The sequence below is a fragment of the Hylaeus anthracinus genome, unplaced genomic scaffold, assembly GCF_026225885.1.
Source record: "Hylaeus anthracinus isolate JK02 unplaced genomic scaffold, UHH_iyHylAnth1.0_haploid 11989, whole genome shotgun sequence".
Lineage (NCBI taxonomy): Eukaryota > Metazoa > Arthropoda > Insecta > Hymenoptera > Colletidae > Hylaeus > Hylaeus anthracinus.
Genome location: NW_026534337.1, coordinates 4133291 through 4154343, shown reverse-complemented (window position 1 = coordinate 4154343; position 21053 = coordinate 4133291). Strand labels below are relative to the sequence as shown.

Here is a 21053-nt window from a genome sequence, read left to right as displayed (position 1 = left end):
ATAAGGTCACTTTTACCTCACCGATAATCATTTCATTCACACTTCGAACTCCTAAGAAATGAAACCTAAAGAAACATTAAATATTGTAGAATCGGGGTTGTCTGAAAAAGAAATTGCATTTGGCGATGTTAACTTTATCAGTTTATCAGTTCTGTATCTATCTACATATTTATTTATAAAATAAACATGTGTTTCTATAATGAAGTATAGTTTCATCCAACTTACACATGGTACTCCTTAATTTAAATTAACTTCTGAAACTCAAATTGCATTAAGGGGTTACATCGCAGTAATGACTTCAAAATAATCGAGAATTTTAAGATATATATTAACTAAGATAGATATAGTCCAAACAACATTTACTAGTTAATATAATTTGTGAAATTAACAAAAAAAATGTGAAAAAGTAGAGAAGCAATAAGTATTTATACGATTCTCATGACGAACCATTTACAGTAGAGTTTGTAACATAAACACATTAGTGTATTGCTCCGTACGAATTAGAAAACAGCAAATTTTCAGTAAAGTACTTTTTAACATGGCTCTAATAGAGGAATTGAAGAAGATCCCACTTCGAATAACTAATAATTTAGTTAATTTAATGCTTAGAAGAGTTGCAATAAAATATAAAATCAAAAGGAAATCCCACGAAGGAAGTATTATATACTTGTAAATTAATGTAAATTTCTTTTTTTTTTTTAATGAAGTCTTAAAAATTAAACAGTTGTGCAAATACTTATTGCTTCAATATTTCTATCGATTAATTGTTTTTTTCTTGTTAATTTCGCAACTTACCTAAATAGCTATATTTTTTTTGGAGTCTATCTATTCTAGAGATTTCCGAGAATATGTAGAATGTCATTGTTTATAAAAAAGAAGTTAATAAACTACAATTTTACACAGTTTTTTTTGGAAATTGATCGGTGTACGAATACTTTCTACACTCACTGTATCGTTGTAACTTCATCGAAATTCAAGAATTCCATTCAAATTTATTTTCTTGGACGCTTAAATTAATTTTTGTTTAATTCTTCAGTGAAAAACGCTGTCGTCCATAACGGGTGACGTGGCGATGGACGTGTTAACGCTTCTTTGAAAAACCTTTTACATTCCAGGAAGCGAGCACACAATGGCCTATAAAGACGTATTGTCGTGACAAGCTTCGAACAATTTCTAATCACCGTTTCAAAAACCGGACAATAGCTACACCGCTTTCCTTTGTTCTGGTCGGCTTCGGTCGCCGGTGATACACCGGGATGCGCTAAAAGCTTGTTCGTTTTGCTCGATCTAGCGTCCTCGAATAGTATATTCGAGACGAAACCTTTCGTAATGGCCCGTATAAGAAATAACTGTAAATTATGACGTAGCCGCGTATGTAGTGCTTGTGGGAACGCGTGCGGCATACGCTAACTCACAAGACATGGTATGTAGGTTTAGGTCGAGAACGCATCAATTACACGTGCTGCGTGTACCGTGTGTACCTACTCTCGGATAGAATGTCGATTGACTCTTTAATCGGCTCCTTTCGCGCAACGCGCCTCCGAACCATTTTGAAAGTTTCGGATTCTTTTACGTTTCGATCGACGTTCCACGTTGACTTTCCACATTCCGTAGTAAATCAGCTTGAATATGCTAATTATGCACGTATCCTGAAGAAGGTGTAGAACATCTTGTGGCCGTGCGTTGGGGCTCCTTGGACACAAAGATGTAGACCATCTGCACATCTGAGTCGCTATTTATATTAGTCCAAATGCATTTTATGTTAGTATTTGTGATTTTTTAATTCATTCACTGCAAATTACGACATGTCTCGTAGTTCAAATTGATTGCAATTACTCAAGGGATAAGTTTATAGCCTTTTCAGACACGACAAACATTCAAACACGCGTTTCAATGAAACTATTACAGACTCACACTCAACAGACACCGACCTGAACGTTCCGTCAACGGGAATAGTATGAATAGTTCCATTAAAACGCGTGTTTGAATGTTTTGTCGTGTCGGTGCCGGCACGTATCGTTACCGGAACGTGACGGTCCGTATAGTCTGAATCGACCTTTACTGTAAAAGAAGATTATAAATTTGCTTTTTAAAACAACAAATTTAATATCATTTTTTCTTATCAAAATAATAACCTACATTACACGCCTGAATTAAATTTTGACGCCAAAAGCAAAGCGCTTGAAATTGTTCTGGCAGTGAATGGGTTAAAGAAGAATTGGTAAGAAATGAATTGTATTGAACCGTAGGAAATACCTTTTTCATGACACGCCAAAACTGTATAAAATTATTATTTACATAGTAACAGTTCGATATAATTTAAAATCAACTGTCTTCAACTTGCGAAGAAACGGATGACTTTCATTTAGAATGGACAAGCTAAAGTTATTTTTACTAATATTTAGCGTGTTATGGACAGGCTGTGGATGTTGATGCAGGATATACAGAAAGCGTACGCAGAGAATACGTATGTGTGTATTACAAACATGCAATGAATACGATTAATGTATGCAATACATATTATAAGTACATATTTATTATTATATTTTGCATATTTTTTATATACAGGGTGGGGCATTATAAACAGGTCACCTAAATAACTCGTTTACTTTTGAAGATAGAAGAAAATGCATTAGACCAAACTTACTTGGTATGGGGGAGCTCATAATCTGGTATTAACAATTTTTTTGTAGGTAGATGCGTCAAGGAGGTATGAAGATCAATTCTGTTTTTTCAAATGGAAGGATATTTTGGAATTCAACCCCTAAGGGTGTAAAACAGGGTTGCAATGTTTGTATGAGGAATACTTTATTTGCGGTCGGATTTGCTTGAAACTTACAAGGGAACATATCCAATTGTCACACACCGATTTTGCGAATGTTACGAATGATTTATACTGTCTTCCACGAATACCAAGGTCCATTATTTATATGCAAAAAGTTAAAAGTTAAGTAAAGCGAATATTTCTAACGAAGTAACGTGTAGTCAAGACTTTTACCTTCGGTGATCGTTTAATAAAAATCGAGATGATAACAGAAATTTTTCTTGAATGTTGCAACGATCTATACTATCCTCTACGAGTCTTGAAAGTTAATAATTCATTTATAGAATGTAACAAACAATCGAGCGAAGCGAAAATTTTCACTAAAATCCTTAATGATTGCTTAATAACTATAAAAATCGTGACAAGAATGATCCTTGAGAGTTACTATCGTTCTATGTACTGCTATACTACTATTTATTATCAATGGAAAAACCAATAAATTATTAACAAATTATGAAGGATTCTGAGTAAAAAAAAAAACACACGTTAACGACACTTTATTCGATTGTTCGATAACATTTCTCGTTCGTTAATAACAATATTGTATTTGATGTTGTTTTTCGCAGTAGGATAACGACATTCCTAATGAACAAAACGCCAATTGATTTATTTACTTCAGTTCATTTGAACGGTAGAAATCAAGTCAACCAACGGCCAATCTTTTCATTACGACGTCATGGACAACGGACTGTAACATTCATATTTGTCGATAAATCTGTCCATAAAAATTTGTACATCTTTCTAAAATAATACTAGAGACATGTGTAACGTTTCAAATTAAAATCTTGCATACTTTATGAAAACAAAAATGATAAAGAAGCCACACTTTTGGCGCGGAAAAAGGAATTCCCCATTTAATATAATTATTATTGTTATATGGTGGAAATCAAAATTTCCAAAAACATGTATCCTTAAATTTAACCTGTAGTTTACACAGTTACTTTTTCAAAAATAAATTATTTAAATAAATAAATAAACAATTTCTTTTGGCATGAGTAAATTACTCATTCAAAAACGCATATTTCTGAAAAAAAATTTTTGTCCAAACTCCTCTAGTTTTCAAGAGGTTTAAAAAAACATGGTATTCACCCCCATCTTTAGGGGCTATTTTCCCCTCTTCAATATGGACGATTGCCGATAAAATAAAATACGTGTGAAATATTTTTTTGAGAATACCTATCACGTAAGTTTTATCAAAATCGATGTGTGACAATTGGATATGTTCCCTTGTTAGTCCTTAATACTCTTTTATATGTATAATTAATCAAACACCTATTTCGGAATTTTACAAAATTCAACCTTTAAAGTGGCGAAGAGAGGTTGTATAGAATAAGAATAGTATTCCACGTGGCTGAAACCGTGGGGCGCAGCTAGTTTAAATATACAGGGTATTCAAAAAAAGAAGCATTCAATATTTATATGGTGTATAGGGGACACTGTACTGAGTAAAAAAGCTTTAGTAAACATAGGTCCAAAGGTCAACCGTTTCTGAGATATAAACATTTTTGTTTGCTAGTATCATGATTGACTTACTTGCTTCCATCGCATGCGATGTTTATGTCAGTGTTTATAAACTGCGTTCTGAATGTTCCCATTCAAGTGCCGACAATTTCGACAATTTCATTTTTTCCAATTTCGTGTACAGAAACGAGCGGTGGACACGTGGAAAATCTTCTATAAATACCGAAAACCCAGTAGTAAGTCAATCATGATACTAGCAAACAAAAATGTTTATATCTCAGAAACGGTTGACCTTTGGACCAATGTTTACTAAAGCTTTTTTACTCAGTACAATGTCCCCTGTACACCATATAAATATTGAATGCTCTTTTTGAACATCCTGTATATACGTAACAATTTAAACATAATCAAATTATATTATATGGAATAGTATATATATATTTTATAAACATACATACTCTCTTAAAAGTCTAATTGTCGAATGTATGCATTCTTATGCATGCTTAATTTGTTGTTTTATTGTTTAACCCAAATGAGACACGAGCTGAAGAACTTAACGGTGTTATAAAATGAATATTCTACGAGCACATAAACTACCCATTTGTACATACTTTTAGTTAAATGCTAATAGCAACTGTTACTTGGATGTATACCTAAATGTAACAGTTACGCAAATGATTTTACGCTTATGATTTGTAACGTGTACGGAATAACGTTTTAGTTCTTTCCACAATACATTCCTTGCATCATTCATACGTCTCTTTACTATTAGAAGAACAACGCTAGTACATGTTTTGTGAATGTGTCATTAGATTATAGTAACGAAATCATCGACTAATTACAAAATATACAAAATATTCTATGTATATGTCAGTCTGTCTCAACGAATCAAATATCTCAAGGACCAAGTTTGATCAATTCTTTAACAATAGTGTTATTTCGTATTGTGACATATTGTTATATACTTTAAAATATGCTGAAATTTCATAAGAAAATTTCAAACACAAAAGTTAGGCACATAAACGAATTTTGGACGAGATGATGTATCTTGAGATGAGTAAGTGGCTTGATAAGCATTTGTTATTTAGCTATTTTGTTTGCAACATCTTATAGCAATACAAAATATTCGAGATAGATTGAAGAATTGAGTATCAAAAAACGAGAGCAAAAATAGAATTTTTCTTAGACATCCACGTTGTTTTATATTGTTTTTATTTAATATTTTTAAAACACATGGTACCCAGAACATGTATGAAAGACAACAGAGTTTAATGTAATACTGTAGCCATGGTTAAGGATTCAATGAAAAGAATTCTGGACAGACAGAGGTTTATTGTGAGGAACATGGTTATACAGAGGATTGGGAATGGATAATTGTAACAGGAATTCAGAATAAACGGAATTATACAAAAGAGCATAATACAATTTCTCATTTTACAATATTTTATAATTTTCAATCTTTGAAGTAGAAGAATCATTCTGTACTTTCCCGCTCGTAATTGGCGTCCAGGTATTATCGCCGAACTCTCCTGTCGGAGTCCCTAAGTCGAATTCCGAGAGCGGCCGATGGTCTTACCTCGTCCTCTCTCCCGGAATGGCAAAAATAGGCCGAATGCCTCTACGAGCCCTCAATCTATATCGCATGGTTGCTATCCGCGGTCGCGGTTGTCAATAGTCGCGTCGTTAGGTGAGAAAGTTCGCGAGTTCGCGGTCCGCGCCTCACGTATCGCACCGCGCGGCGGCCGCCCTTCTATGTTCTAGAAGTTTCGTACGCTCGTTTTTCGTATTTCTTGGATTTCGTATGCTACAATACTAATTTTTTCTTATTGTATTCGCCTGTGTATATTAGTACTAAAATGCACCTTATGTGAAAACTTACTATTTTTATTTACAGGTTGAATATTTATATACACCAAGACCCATTTTAGATATTATCATAGTTACTCTTAAGTGCAAGAATGTTCATTTTGAGAGCAAAAATAATATAATGTAAACAAATGAAGTGAAAAACTGTAAGATTTTGTACTGCTCAAACATACGTACTACAAAGGTAGCATCATCCCAAAAATTGTGAACAAGAAAAGAGCGTATATCAATTTTCATTTTTGCCATCCTATTCGATAAATAAAAGTAAGCTTCAATTTTTATAAATAGAACACTATAAATCTTTCTCATACTATCCCCTTTCAGAAAATCCTTTATTCTCACAAAAGCCTGAAAAAATGTAACGTTAAACACCTCGCAAATCATCATATTATCTATACACTCACAAAATTACAATGTCTGCTTCCAAAAACCCTCCCTCTAAAAAGTCTTCAAAGTCCTACTGTGAAATGAGACCTTCACCCGAGGGACTTTCCCTCGTAAGCCTCGGTTTCGATTTAAATCTAGAATTTCCATTCATCCCGCAAACATGTGGTTCACCTTGTCACGTTGCCCTCGAGCACGATCCTTTTTTCTCTTCTACGAGCGACCGTGCGAATGAATTAACGATCCTGATCCGAAGGGACGATCTCGTTCACGGACTGCCGACATTGAGGCAATCCCAGTTAGCGCCGATAAAATTCTCACGTTACGGTACAGTAAAACTACCGCAAGACTGGCAATTTCTTCGCGAATGTGCAGCACTTGCCGTATACGAAAGTTTGCGAGCGAGGAGCACATCTGCGTGCCAAACGGCTATTCACCCGTGTAACGTAACTCATGACCGACCTTCTTTTTATTTAATGGGAATGGCAATGAGCTACTAAGATTTTCTCAGAGTATCGCTGGGTGTCTGTCCTTCGACGACGCGCTCGATTACGCGAACCAATCTTGTGAATCCGAACGACTAATGGTTTAGTAAAAATTGGTCGTTTTTTAGGCGTTAGAAATTGTTGCTATTACAGATATACATGTATGCTGTTCACGTTTCTATACGTGACGCATCTCGTTCAAGACGCTGAGAATAAGCCATTTCTTTACGAATTTTAAAAGGAAAAATTTATTAAGAGAAATGTATTAAGGGCAATAATTATATGTAATTATATAGTAAACAAAAAAATCTTTATTTTTTTTTTATTTAAGGCTTTACAATTCTTGCAAATTCGTAACTTCCGTGGCGATGGGTCTACGAATATACCCATATACATGGCTTTTTGCATACAATTTTGTATTGCAAAGAATTATTTGTTATCGCCAGATATCCACTAAAAGATCGTATAAATTTCATAAAGTTCCGGTTGATATATATTCTTTTTAAATTCGTTAAAATATGTCTCCATAGGCAACGAGAATATAAAAAGAAGTATAAAAAATGTGATATCATTTACATTTCAACTATTATATGGATTTTTAATTTCTTTCGAAACTCCATCAAGTATAATTAATCAAATTCTTAACTTGGATTTAAGAAAAACACTTATTTATACATTATTTTATTAGGAAAAATAATGTCCAATAACATTGATGAAAGTACACACGAAACGACCTTATTTACAATCAGTGTAAGAAGTATTCGTACAGCAACCAATTTAAAATGAAACTATAAGAATAAGAAAAGAAATAAGAGGTTGACATTAAAAGTAACAAACTTTAATTTACGCAAAATCTACTGTAAAAACATGAAGGAATACTCATTTTTCAGGCTTTTTTATACTCTCGTCTATTGTTTGCATTTTATAGGTTCTTGTACATTCAAATTTCCTGTAAATGCATAAAAATCCGCAGTCTACTTATTACACTGACTGTAGCAATTTCATATACTCGATGGAACACTATTGTATATTCTGAAAACCACAAGGAGCTAACGAAGGTAATGGTAATAATTATTTATACAGGGTGCGGTAGAAATAACTTCCACATTATAAAAAGGGATTGAAAAAAAGTGGTGCGAGATACCACCAGAAACTTTTTATTTCTTAAATCTAGACATAAAAAAGTTTTTTTTACTTTATGTTTTAAAAATTAGGTCGTCCAAACACCTGTCGGCCACCAGCCTTTACGGACGATACACATTTGGAGTCGTTCTTGAAAGTTTTCCATCACTCTCGCTAGCATTTCGGGGGAAAATTCTTTCAATTTCCTCTTGGATAGCCTCCTTTAGTTCATTCAAGGACCAAGGACGATGTTTGAAAACCTCGGCCTTGAGTTATTCCCACAGAAAAAAGTCACATGGATTTAAATCCACCGAAGTACGGTGGCCACGGAACTCTTTCGCGTAAAGAAATCAGAAAAGAAGGCGGATTTAAATCCATGTTACTTTTTTCTGTGGGGATACCTCAAGGCCAAGGTTTTCAAACATCGTCCTTGGTCCTTGAATGAACTAAAGGAGGCCATCCAAAAGGAAATTGAAAGAATTTCCCACGAAATGCTAGCGAGAGTGATGGAAAACTTTCAAGAACGACTCCAAATGTGTATCGCTCGTAAAGGCCACCATTTGGACGACATAATTTTTAAAACATTAAGTAAAAAGAAACTTTTTTATATCTAGATTTAAGAAATAAAAAGTTTCAGGTGTTATCTCGTACCTCTTTTTTAAAATCGTTTTTTAAAGTGTGACAGTTATTTCTGCCACACCTTGTACATTATTTTATTAGAAAAAATATTTTCTAATAATATCGATAAAAGTACACGCGATGTAACAATTGCATATAGTCAATGGAACATTCCTGAATATTCTGATAACCACAAGAAGGCAACGAAGGTAATGGGAATGATAATAACAACTAAGATTTTCTCAGAGTATGGCTGAGTATCTGTCCTTCGACGACGCGCTCGATTACAATCCGAGTTGTTCCCGAATGATTGGAAACGGTGTCTCGTTCGTCGATGTTATCGGAAACAATGAGTCACCGTCCTGATTAGGTTCAACGATGTCATTTTGTCGCGGAAAGTGATATTAAAAAATAACGAGCGATCGTAATTAATGATTTGGAGCATTAGCTAGTATTTGGTTCGTTGTAATTAAGAGTGGTGGGTAAACTAGAACATCAGATAGCGATGTTAATATCTGTTGCTTCTTTATAGTCAATTAGGCTTTTTCTGTTTCTTCTTGTACTTTCAATTCTACGTTTTGCGCGAGTTTTGGTCTGCTTCCTGGTTTGTTTGCGGACGTGTTAAGAGAATTAGAGTAGCTAAAAAAAATTGTAAATCGTGCAAGTGGATGGTAGATTTAATTTTATTTGTAACTCATCTTTTTCTGGTTCTGGTTTATTGGCGTATGGGATGCAGAAAGTGCAGCAGATGAGAAATAGATTTAGTTTTATCTGGAACTAATCTTTTCCTATTTCCGGTTAATTTACATATGAACTGCAGAAAATGCACCACCAATCAAAATTGTAGATGGTGCAGATAGAAGGTAGATTTAATTTTATTTGAAATTTATCTTATTCTGTTTATGGTTTGTTTATGTATGGGTTACAGAAGATACAGCAGATGAGAAGCAGATTTAGTTCTATTTATAACTAATCTTTTCCTATTTCCGGTTAATTTATAAATGGGTTGCAGAAAATACAGTAGTAGCAAAAGTTGCAAATGATGCAGACGGATGGTAGATTCAGTTTTACTTGAAACTAATGTCTTCCTGTATTTGGTTTATATACAAATAGGTTGCAGAAAATGCAATAGCAACAAAAATTGTAAATGATGCAGATAAAAAGTAGATTTAGTTCTACTTGAAACTTATCTTTTCCTGTTTCTGGTTCATTTAAAGATGAGCTACAGGAATTCCAGAAACGCAAAAATTGTAAGTGGTGCGTATAAAATAAAATACAGAATTTTGAATAAAGCTAATTAAAGATAAATTTAATTTCACTTGGAACTTTAAAATAAAAGTGAGTATTATTCGTAAATAACCAGTATCCATTTAGACGAGTGAAGATAAATATTGTTCGTGAATAACAATATTAATTAAAAATAATAAAAGTTTATTAGAATCTCTATTCGTATAAATTTTCTTTGAACTACTAACGTACATACTGTAGAAATAATGGCCAATTGTTGGTCATGAACACAATATTTTTATTTAACATTTAGAATATACAAAAACAATGTAAATATGACTAACTAACTAAGGCAATATTGTAATTATGAATTATACAAAAATGGTGAAAATAAAAACAATCTTATCATACGAGGAAATAAATTAATAAATACAATATTGGACACAAAGGATTAAATATAAAATAATATCAATGTGAGACGTATATAAAAATATGTACGAATTAATTAAAAACTCAAAGTTTTTCCAGTTTTACTCGAAATTCATATTTTTCCTCTTTCTAATTTGTCTACAATTGAGTTACTGTGGTAAATCGAAGGTAGATGTAATTTCACACGAATCTCATCATTTTCCGTGTAATTATGCGATTCCCATAACGGATCAATGGCGTGTAATCACGAGATAATAATCCAAGAATTGAATTCTGGTGTAACCCGTTTACGTGTGAGCACAAAATGTAGTTCTCGCTAGAAGCCATGCGTGTGTTAATATAAGGACTCTTTGCACATCACGAGCACGTGTTACGAGTACCGCAATTCGGGCGGGGCACTTTACCATGCATAGCAATAAGTGCATTAGATAACTAGGAATGCAGTAAACCGCACAAGGAATGGACAAGAAGAACGAATCTTTGCTTCCTGTCGCATGCCTTGTGGTTTATTTTTTGACTGTACAAACAAGGCGATCGAAAGGAATGCTTGTTATTCCTCGCATTTCGTTGAGAATTTAGGACCGTCAAATATTTGAATTGAAATATATGCAAGTACCTGTATAGTTGCAAAAATTAAAGAAAGCAGTTCTGGAGAATAATTATTATAATAGAATTTATTAAAATAAAATCTATACCTATATAATTCTATAATGGAATCTATCTACATATAATTGAATTATTATAATATTAATATTGATAGATTTTGACGATAATTATTATAATTATTGAATCTATGTATAGAATTATAATAGAATTATTATAAGCGAATTTACATATAATTCTATAAAAGAATTATTATAATAGAATCTACTTACATATATAATTGAATTATTATAATATTATTATTGATAGATTTGGACGATAATTATTATAATTATTGAATCTATATATAAAGCTGTAATAGAATTACTAAAAGATAATAATTATATTAAGATAAGATAAGATAATAATTATCTATGTATAGAGCTATAATAGAATTATTATAAGCGAATCTACATATAATTCTATAAAAGAATTATTATAATAGAACCACGATTATAAACTAAACAGTATATTACATGCTTCTTTTACAAATGCATATATTCGTAAAAATTGAAACATGAAAACCTAGAAAGGAGGATAATTACTGTAATAAAATTTATTGTAATAGACTTGGAGGATAATTATTATAACACAATTACGCATATAAACGAAAATACGTATATACGAATATACGTAATTTATAATACATAATCTGAATATATTTTAAGAGGGTAACTTGAACAACAATGAAATTGTAATTTTCTGTCTTTTCATTGTAGTTCTGAATGTTGCTGGAGGGAAAGCACCGATGCAGTCGAGCAGCACCGAGGGTGGAATTCCGCAGCGTGCTGTCGACGGCAGCAGCGGTCAAATTTACACCCCCCAGACTTGTACCCTTACAAGACCTGAACACAGGCCATGGTGGTACGTGAACTTACTCGAGCCGTACATGGTGCAACTGGTCCGGCTAGATTTTGGCAAGCCATGCTGTGGTAAGTAACAAATACAAATTTGTTTTACTATTTCTTTTTCTTCTAGTAAGTTGAATATCCCAAATAAATATAAAAAACCCTTGTTTGAGGACAAAAACAGATTCAGTATGAAAAAATACAATAACTTCCCTATAAATCGGGAAGTTAATAAAAAACATTTTAATAAGAAACACGTTAACGTTTTGACCTTATTGAGTGCACTTTTTAAAATATGACGCATGACATAGAATCTACAATAAGTAATTAAAAAATATAATATCATCAATGCTACATAATAAAACAGAAATAAATAAAGGTTTGCGAATAGTATAAAACAAATATAAATAAGGGTTTTTAAATAATATAACACATAAATAAATGTCTCAAACATTGACACCATTTTTGATAATCGTGGCTTTGCATGATAATAGAGAGTTGAGCTTTTGTCTACATCATATCTGGTTTTAATGCATTATAAACATACGTTTCTTGATTCCTTCCGTAAGAATTAAACACAATTCACACACGACGATGACTTACAAAGTCAAATGCAATGTTAATATTCAATATATAATATTAATAATTACCTTCAATATTTTGAAGATAATGTTTGATTTAGATCTTTACGTATTATTTATGATACAAACAAAAATATGACTACATTAATTAATGAAATCAACTTTCTATGTACATTATGTATAGTTTTTGTATGTTTTCCATATTAGTGTACTAATGATCAGTTAGTATTCTTTTGTTGATGGTGAAAGTTAACACATAGTCGACTATTTTTCTTCGTGAAAATACACACAATAGTCAGACACGCAGCTCATGTTTAACATAACAAAAACTGAATGACTTCAAACGGGTAATTCACTTTCTTCCTCCTGTATAAGCAACTTTCCAAAAGGGACTTCCGTTCTTGGTCAAGAAACTATAGAAAAGTATACAATATCCGTAGCATTGAGAATTCAGAAATTTTATACAATTAGTATTCAAACCCTCATAAGGAACAACTATTAGATTTGAACGGTCAACGTTTGCATTAAAGAAGTTCCTTCACCGTGAAGACGAAACGTTTCAGATTCAATGTAAGGGAAACAATTCTTCTCCAGAGTTAACTATTATTCGAATATCCTATACATTGTTTTAGCCTTTGTCATTAATAATTTTTCATTACTGAAGGGCATCGTAACTATTATTCGATTAAAATATTCGTTAATAATTTACGTAATTTGATAATGTTTGGATTAACATTGTTCACACCTAGTAATAATTCTCATGGTACTATTTTTTAGATTTCAAGCTCCCCTTTTATGATTTAGAAGTTACCAATCATTCTCTGTTAAAACTACTTCAACTTGATTATTTTTTTTAAATAAATTTATTATGGTATATAGATTCTATAACAAATTTCGTCTCTAAACAAAATTTAGGAAACAAATTCAATTTAGTCTCGAAAGAAATATGTAATAAAAAAAAATCAGTAGATTTAATGACTGCTATGAATCCAGTGACTAGTGGTTTACAATTAGTAAAATTTTAACATTTTGGGGCGTCACTGCGCACCTGAAATTCTTGCTATTATACAAGATACATGTATGATTCGAGACTCTTAAGGCCCAGAACTAGAGAAGTAATCAATTTTAATAATACAAGAAAAGAGGGGCTACTGATCTTTTGGTATTATCAAATATTTTCCACTCCTTGGAAGAATTTTGGAAAGAATTATAATATTGACAGGTACTAAATAAGAGTTAATTATCAAAAGATGTACGTCATTTATACTGCAACTATCATACGACTTCTTAATTACTTTCGAAACTCGATCAAGAAAAACACTTATTTATACATTTATACATTTATACATTACATTGAAATGGCCTTATTTAACAATTTCTTATACGATAATTAATAGAATATTACTGAATATTTTTATAGATAATGGTAATCCAAAATCCCATAAAACTGTTTCCTTGAATAGTTCTATAGAAACATTATTTATATAAAAGATTAAATTAAGCCATGTTATCAAAATTTATTATGGTATCTAAAAAAATGAATCCTTTCGTGTACACATCAGTGGAAATGTGCTTCTGTCGTTCGAAATGTAATTTATTAATGCATATATCCTATACAAATACTAGCTTGGCTAACAATTGCGATAATTATCTAATTACACGCCTTCCTGACGGGAGTACCAGCTTTATGGATAAAACGTGTCGAATCGTGGGTGAAACTGATCAGTAGCCGTGAAGAGTTGTACGCGATCTGCAGTTTAGAATTCAATTCTCATAATGCAACGAACGTTCGACCGCCACTTTCATTTCAATGGCGCGGTCGCCTGGCTTTCTATCGATAAACTGGTATTGCCGCCAATTACGAGTAGCTGCGGCGCTCTGTGAGCGAACAATTTCGCGATTCGATACTCTGAAGTGAGTAGAGTGATGAAGAAGGTGAGCATGAAATTTACCGTTATCGTAAATCAACGAATCGATGGTATAGCTTGTATAAAAAAAAAAAGAGATAGAATACAACTTTGTGTATTATACATTTGACACATTTTATATTTTGTATATTATACGGTGAAAGTACATTACCTATTTTGTATATTGTATATTTTATTATATATTCTACATTGAAAATATATTGTATATTTTATACATTACACGTTGTACATTGAAAGTACGTCGCCTATTTTGTACATTGTACATTTTATTACATATTGTATATTGAAAGTATATTTTACATTTTATACAATATACATTGACAATATATCGTGTATTTTATACATTGTACATTGAAAATACAGTGTATATTTTATACATTGCACATTGTGCATTGATAATACATTTTATATTTTATACATTGCACGTTGTACATTGAAAGTATATCGCCTATTTTGTATAGCGTACATTTTATTATACATTGTACACTGAAAATACATTGTGTATTTTATACATTGCACATTGTGCATTGAAAATACATTTTATATTTTATACATTGGACATTATACATTGAAAATACATTGTATATTTTATACATTACACGTTGTACATTAAAAGTACATTTTATAAAAGTATTTTTTATTTTATAAGTACAATAAAATGTACAATTTTTAATTTGTCATTTTACTAATTTGTCTATGACGAAGGATGAAGTAATTAAGTTATATATTCTTCACAAAACATTATGACTAATGTCATTGGAAGGATTTATTAGTACCATAGAATAATCCCTACTTCTTAGAAAGACTCCAAAGAATAATTTACCAACTTGAAAGAATATTATCAAACAGAATGTAATTTTTTCCTTAATTATCTATTAAAATTTATTGTAGTATTTGAATAAGTCCCGTCTTTGCAGCCCTCTCGAGTAATACAAGTATGTCACAAGATTTATAATACTCCCAATGAGTTCTATCGATCATCACAGTTTATTCTTATAGTTTATTTACGTCTCTTCTGACAGATAACCGGTACTTTCTAGATCAAAAGTGTGTCGATGTGATTAATGATCGTGATCGAAACGTTAAACAGAACTGTGTCTTTTTTCTCAACGAGTCGTAAAATACGGTTGTAAATTCGTCGGTCTATCTTTGTCGGTCTACCAGAAAGACCGTAAGTATTAGTCGCACGTGAAAAGTTTTAGAAACTTTCCAGTATGAAAGTGAGAGTCTTTTCACTTTTTATTGTCAGACAACGATCCCATTCGAACACCACGTGTATTACAGTGTTGAATTTAACGTAATCAGATTAACGATGGATAGTTATCACGCAATCGAGCCAATGATTAATCGTCCACTTTATTAGATAGGAATATTAAAATTGAGAAAAATTAAATGTTATATTGAATTATGCATTGGGGAACAAAATAATTTGTTTTCCGTTGATCACCAATAACAATATCGTTTTTAAAAGCGTTAACGTTCCTATCTTATTCCATTTTCATTTCATTATTATTGCAATTACGATACCAAAACATATCAAATAAGATTGAAATTTTAATCAAAAGGATTCAACATAATAGAGCTAGTCAGAATTGTAATTATGTTAAATTATTACAATAACTATCCCGTGAAATAACGAACTTAGCCATCACTTTTGTTGGCAACATAATAGTGAAATGATTAGACACGAAAAAATACTAACAGATTGATACTGAAAAGATTTGGATTAGAATAGAAGTATTAAGAGATATTTTGTATTTCATGTTTTCATTCAAGAATTCAATCATCAGATCGAAACTGTATTAATCATACTAGATCACGCAGGACTAATGATTATAATCATAGATTACCACATTTCATTAGGCTCATGATAGATTTTTGCAGCCTCTACCTTTCAAGTGTTCATATTTTCCAGACATCAATCATTAATTGTATTAGATTGAATCAGTTTGAAATAGATCATTATTCTTGGTTTTCTAACGAGAAAATTGATATATTCAATATCTGATCAGGCACAACCATTATAATTATACTTCCATGAATTAAAAGGATAATCGAAGAGAAAATGTATGTCCACCTTTTAGTTTACACCGATGAAAGTTAAAATTTAAATTCATATTGATTGCTCGAGTGAAACTACTGCAGGTCTTAAATGATACAATGAAAAATCTAAAGAAGCTGCTAAAAATAATATAATAATAAACTAGATAAATAGATTAATGTTTATTTAGAGTGTACAGGCCCTTTAATCTTCACTTGAATATTAGAAAATAACCGAGGACTACTTACAATATTATGACTTCGTGAGGTTTACATTATTGATACATTTACAGAGATTTTCACACATGTTCTACATATATATACTCTAGCTAGTAATTTCTGGCTTTCTCCTCTTCCTCTTTTGCTTAAATACTCCCGTCTCAAAGCTATCGCAATACATTTGTCTCTCTCATTATACCTACCTTCTCTTATTTTGTTGTATTGCACTTGCCTTGTACTTCTTTATTTCCCGAAAATGGTAATTTATATTAAATCTTATAACCACCCTTTATTCTATATTCATCCTTACATGACTTTTTTTTAGCTCAGAAACATTTTGCTCATTTATTTATTTATAAGAACACATTAATTTCCTAACATAAAATATGAAGTATCTCATAAAATATGCCATTTTTCATGATCATCCCTTAACGCTTTTATATGCTGAATGGAAAAATGAATCTGTCTGCTTAAAGAAAAAATAATAATACAAGCGCAACTGCGTGCATACCATGAAAAGATAGTCTCCACTGCGGGATACAACTTTCTTCTGTAATACAATTTTTTACACCTTCACCTAGAAAAGAGCTGTAGCTTGTCCTAGTTCGTAGAATCGCCCTGTTATTAAATAATCGATGACGAGCGATTGAAATTTGCCCATTGAATATTCACGAATTGATTTGATTTTACTATTTAATTTATTTATTTAACTCCTTTGGATATGGCACATATCGTAATGTAATTAACGATATAAAAAATATACTCGACAACACTTTCATATCTCGTCGAGATATTATAACTTTTGTCTAAAGTATTTCTTCAAAGGATCACTTTTATTTAAACTATTTTTGACAAAAGAAGTGAAAAATAATTTTTATAAATAGTATTATATTTTAGGAAAAATCCCAGTATATACTGGTCCCAGCCTCCCCTATTTACTATTAGGTTGGTACATATTAAATATCGTTTTACCAGTTTTCAATCACCCGGACCAATAACATCCTATTCTGTCATCATCTCATTCTAATCATATTAAAGTTGAGAAAATGTGCTGTAAGGCACACACATTAAAATACTAAACATGTTTAGAATAGAAACATTAGAACACGATTATCAACAATTATAAATACTTGGAATATTCGCGTAATTTTTTTACATAAGTATAAACTTGTGATGACGGTGATGAAAATTGGTAAAAACAAAACGTTAACTTTTGAAGAAAGTTATGTGAATGTTACAATAATTCAACGCTGATTTGAAAAATTTAGAGCTTGTGATTTTTTATTAGAAAATTAACATATTCACCGTCATTTTCTACCCTCTGATTGTATAATTAATACAGAATCTTATCGCAATGAAGTCGAAGAAATGCATTCAAAATTGATAAAAATACAGATATATTTGAAAATTATTTTAATTAAATGTGCAATGTTTTATTGAAAGTAGTTTTATATAGATACAGTTTGATTCGTATAAACGACATTTCATATGTACCAACCTAATATAATAAAACGAAAGAAATATTTGGACCAACCTTATAGTTTGAAAGAAGAGCTTATTGGCCAATTGGAAATCTGTTTAGCAAGATGAAATGCATCGATTTTTTCACGGTGCGCGAGAATTCTTTTATAGGAACTCGTTCAGACTTTCATGATGCCGCTTATTTTTTATCTACGCTCCTACAAGTTCCGCAATTGAGTCGTGGTCGAGAATGGATTTATTTACTGTAATCTAACAGTCTGAATGACTGATCAAACAAGGGAAAACTTTCACCGTTAAACGAAATGCTAGATAATAACACTAACCGCGCAGTTTACGCGGAAATAAAGAGTGAGAGTACTCTGTTGTTCGTGGAAGGAATTTGCTGGTTTCCTTCTTGAAAAACGATTTACATCCTTTTACGATTCGTTTCCATGATGCATTCCCTGGTCAGTTTCAGTGCGTTTCTGAGTAATCATCGGTCGCTCCTTTTTCAATCATTGCCTTTTGTGGTACAATTATTAATTAGTTTTTGCTTCTTTGATGGTTTCACGGTGAAAGAGTATCTTTGTTGATGACGAGAGCGAGTAACATAGAACAACTTCGTTGGCTAACATGTACTGTGCATCTATCTATTCGTATTTGTGAAGTGAAGCAAATAGTTTAAAACCCAAGTAAATTGCAATGCTTTCTTCATTTCATTTTTCATTTAAATCGATTAAGAAATGCAAATATTCAACACTTTTATGACTATGATTATGGTTTAAATGTGTGTTTATAAATGTACAAATAGTAGGTTTGCAGGTCCAGAAAATAACGAGCAAACTTTCGCAGTCTCAAAAACTTGTACCGATTTATTTTAAAAGTAATGTATCTTTAAATTCGAGTTATATTCAGTATCTGTAAATATTACAATTACCCGTAATTTGTTTTAAATTTACAATATTTAATGGTGACATTTAATCCAAAGCAAATCATATTAAAAGAAAACAATTTTTCTATATAAAATTGAGAGTTTTAAAAATAATTAAAAAATGAATAATTTATCAAACAAATTTCTGTAAAATACAATGAATTATAATCAATTTATTATCAAGATTATGACATATTAGCATATATACTGGTTTCCTTATTACAACTATGCTTAAAATAAAATATTTATTTTTTACACTGGAAAGTCTTCATAAATATTATTTGTCTACTTCACTTTCAGTACATTCTGTTTAATGCACAGATTGAACTTCACATGTATCGCAAATTATGCATCCGTGCGAGCATACTTCGCGCCAATGAATAACTCTTTCATCAGTATTCCACTGTGCGTTTCAATGTTGCATGTTTAGTGTAACATGTTTAGTTCTCGTAAAAAAAACATGCTTTTTATTTGGAATAATACAGCTTTCCTTCAGTCGCTGCCCAGACACGACACGGCTAATATTCATGAAAACGATCGTCTTTTGCCAACAAATTTACGCGCATGTTTAATTCAGCCATAATTAAATTGGCCGATAATTTACAACGCAGCCAGAAGAAGTAACTTTCACGTCGCACTTCGTCGATAAGAAACCACCAGCAAACTGTTTTAAGTACACGCGAGATCGGTTATCGTTCGCTACCGCCCGCGTTTCCGGCAGACCGGATAGAAACTCGATGGCATCGTGCAACCGTGACTCGCAGATGATCCTGTACTTTTTTTTATTAATGAAGTTTTACTCAATTACACTTCTTACTCAGAGCTGTATTTGTTCTACAGTAAATTGCAGAGCTGGCGGAAATAGTATAAAAATGAATTTCCCTGTTCCGAGATGCAAGATAGTTTTGTTTTTTTACTTTTTTATTAATGAAGTTTTACTCAATTACACTTTTTACCCAGAGCCGTATTTATTCTAAAATAAATTGCAGAACTGGAGGAAATAGTATAAAACGAATTTCCCTGTTCCGAGATGCAAGATAGTTTTGCTTCTTTGAAAATTAATGACATTGAAATTACATATTTGGAAAGTATGATCTTCTGTAACATAAATGTGTATTATTTGTAGTATATGAAAGTATTTATATTTGTTCTGAAAGTCAGGTTTTATTAAAAATGGCGATTATATACATATATATAGAGAGAGAGAGTAGTGTTTCCTCGTACATGGTAAAGCCAATGACTTTTTTTCTCCATTAATCTGAATCTGAAATTTGAAAAAGATTTTTGTTTATGAATATATCCTTCATGATTTAGTAAATAAATAATTAACGATAATATTTGCACGACGTATAATGGTTTTTCATTTTTAAATAAAAGAGATATAATTAAGAAAAATGCGTTAAATATTGACAGACAAATATTTACGCAAATGAAACCGTTAAAATCGATAATAATTAAGAACACCGTTTTTATTAAAATACAAAATTCTAGAGTCCCTTCTAAAAGATCCTTTATATTTCCTGCGCGCCTAAATAGTGCATCATATTGACTATTGCTAAAAAATATCAATAATCGAAAACAATGTTGCATTCGATAAAAGCTGAACACTCGCACTGTTAGAAAGGTTGACTTCAGCAACGTGAGATGACTCGCAAAGTTTCTCTGCGCGGACAGGGTCGTAGCATTTTTTGTATGAAAATAAGAAATTGTCGCAATTTCAAAGACGATTACAAGGGACAAAACGTGGAAAGCATGTAATTGGAGTTCGTGGCTGTGGACGGCTGTCCATCTGGTCACACCTGAAATGCTTTCCAGGTCGGAAGATGTAGCCTTCGCTGAGTTGCGGATTACTTCAGATGATTTTATCCGTTCAAATGATACGTTTGCAACCGCCCACTAGGCGAGCATGGTAATCAAGGTTGCAAGCGAAAGTCTGCACGATTTAAAATTCGATTCTCGATTATCAGTATAAGCGTATGGTTGCAAT

The 21053-nt window shown here is 31.8% G+C and overlaps 1 protein-coding gene across 2 annotated transcripts in view; it reads left to right on the top strand.

The window, feature by feature from the left end:
• LOC128888007 (uncharacterized) overlaps positions 1-21053 on the top strand; it is a 79158-nt gene that overhangs the window by 38943 nt on the left and 19162 nt on the right. For both annotated transcript variants that reach the window (XR_008460137.1, XM_054144585.1), the window contains exon 3: positions 11778-11990. Coding sequence is in view for 1 of the 2 variants with exons in the window: in XM_054144585.1 (XP_054000560.1) it covers positions 11778-11990 (213 nt within the window). In the remaining variant the exon portion in view is untranslated. The remainder of the gene's footprint in view (positions 1-11777; positions 11991-21053) is intronic.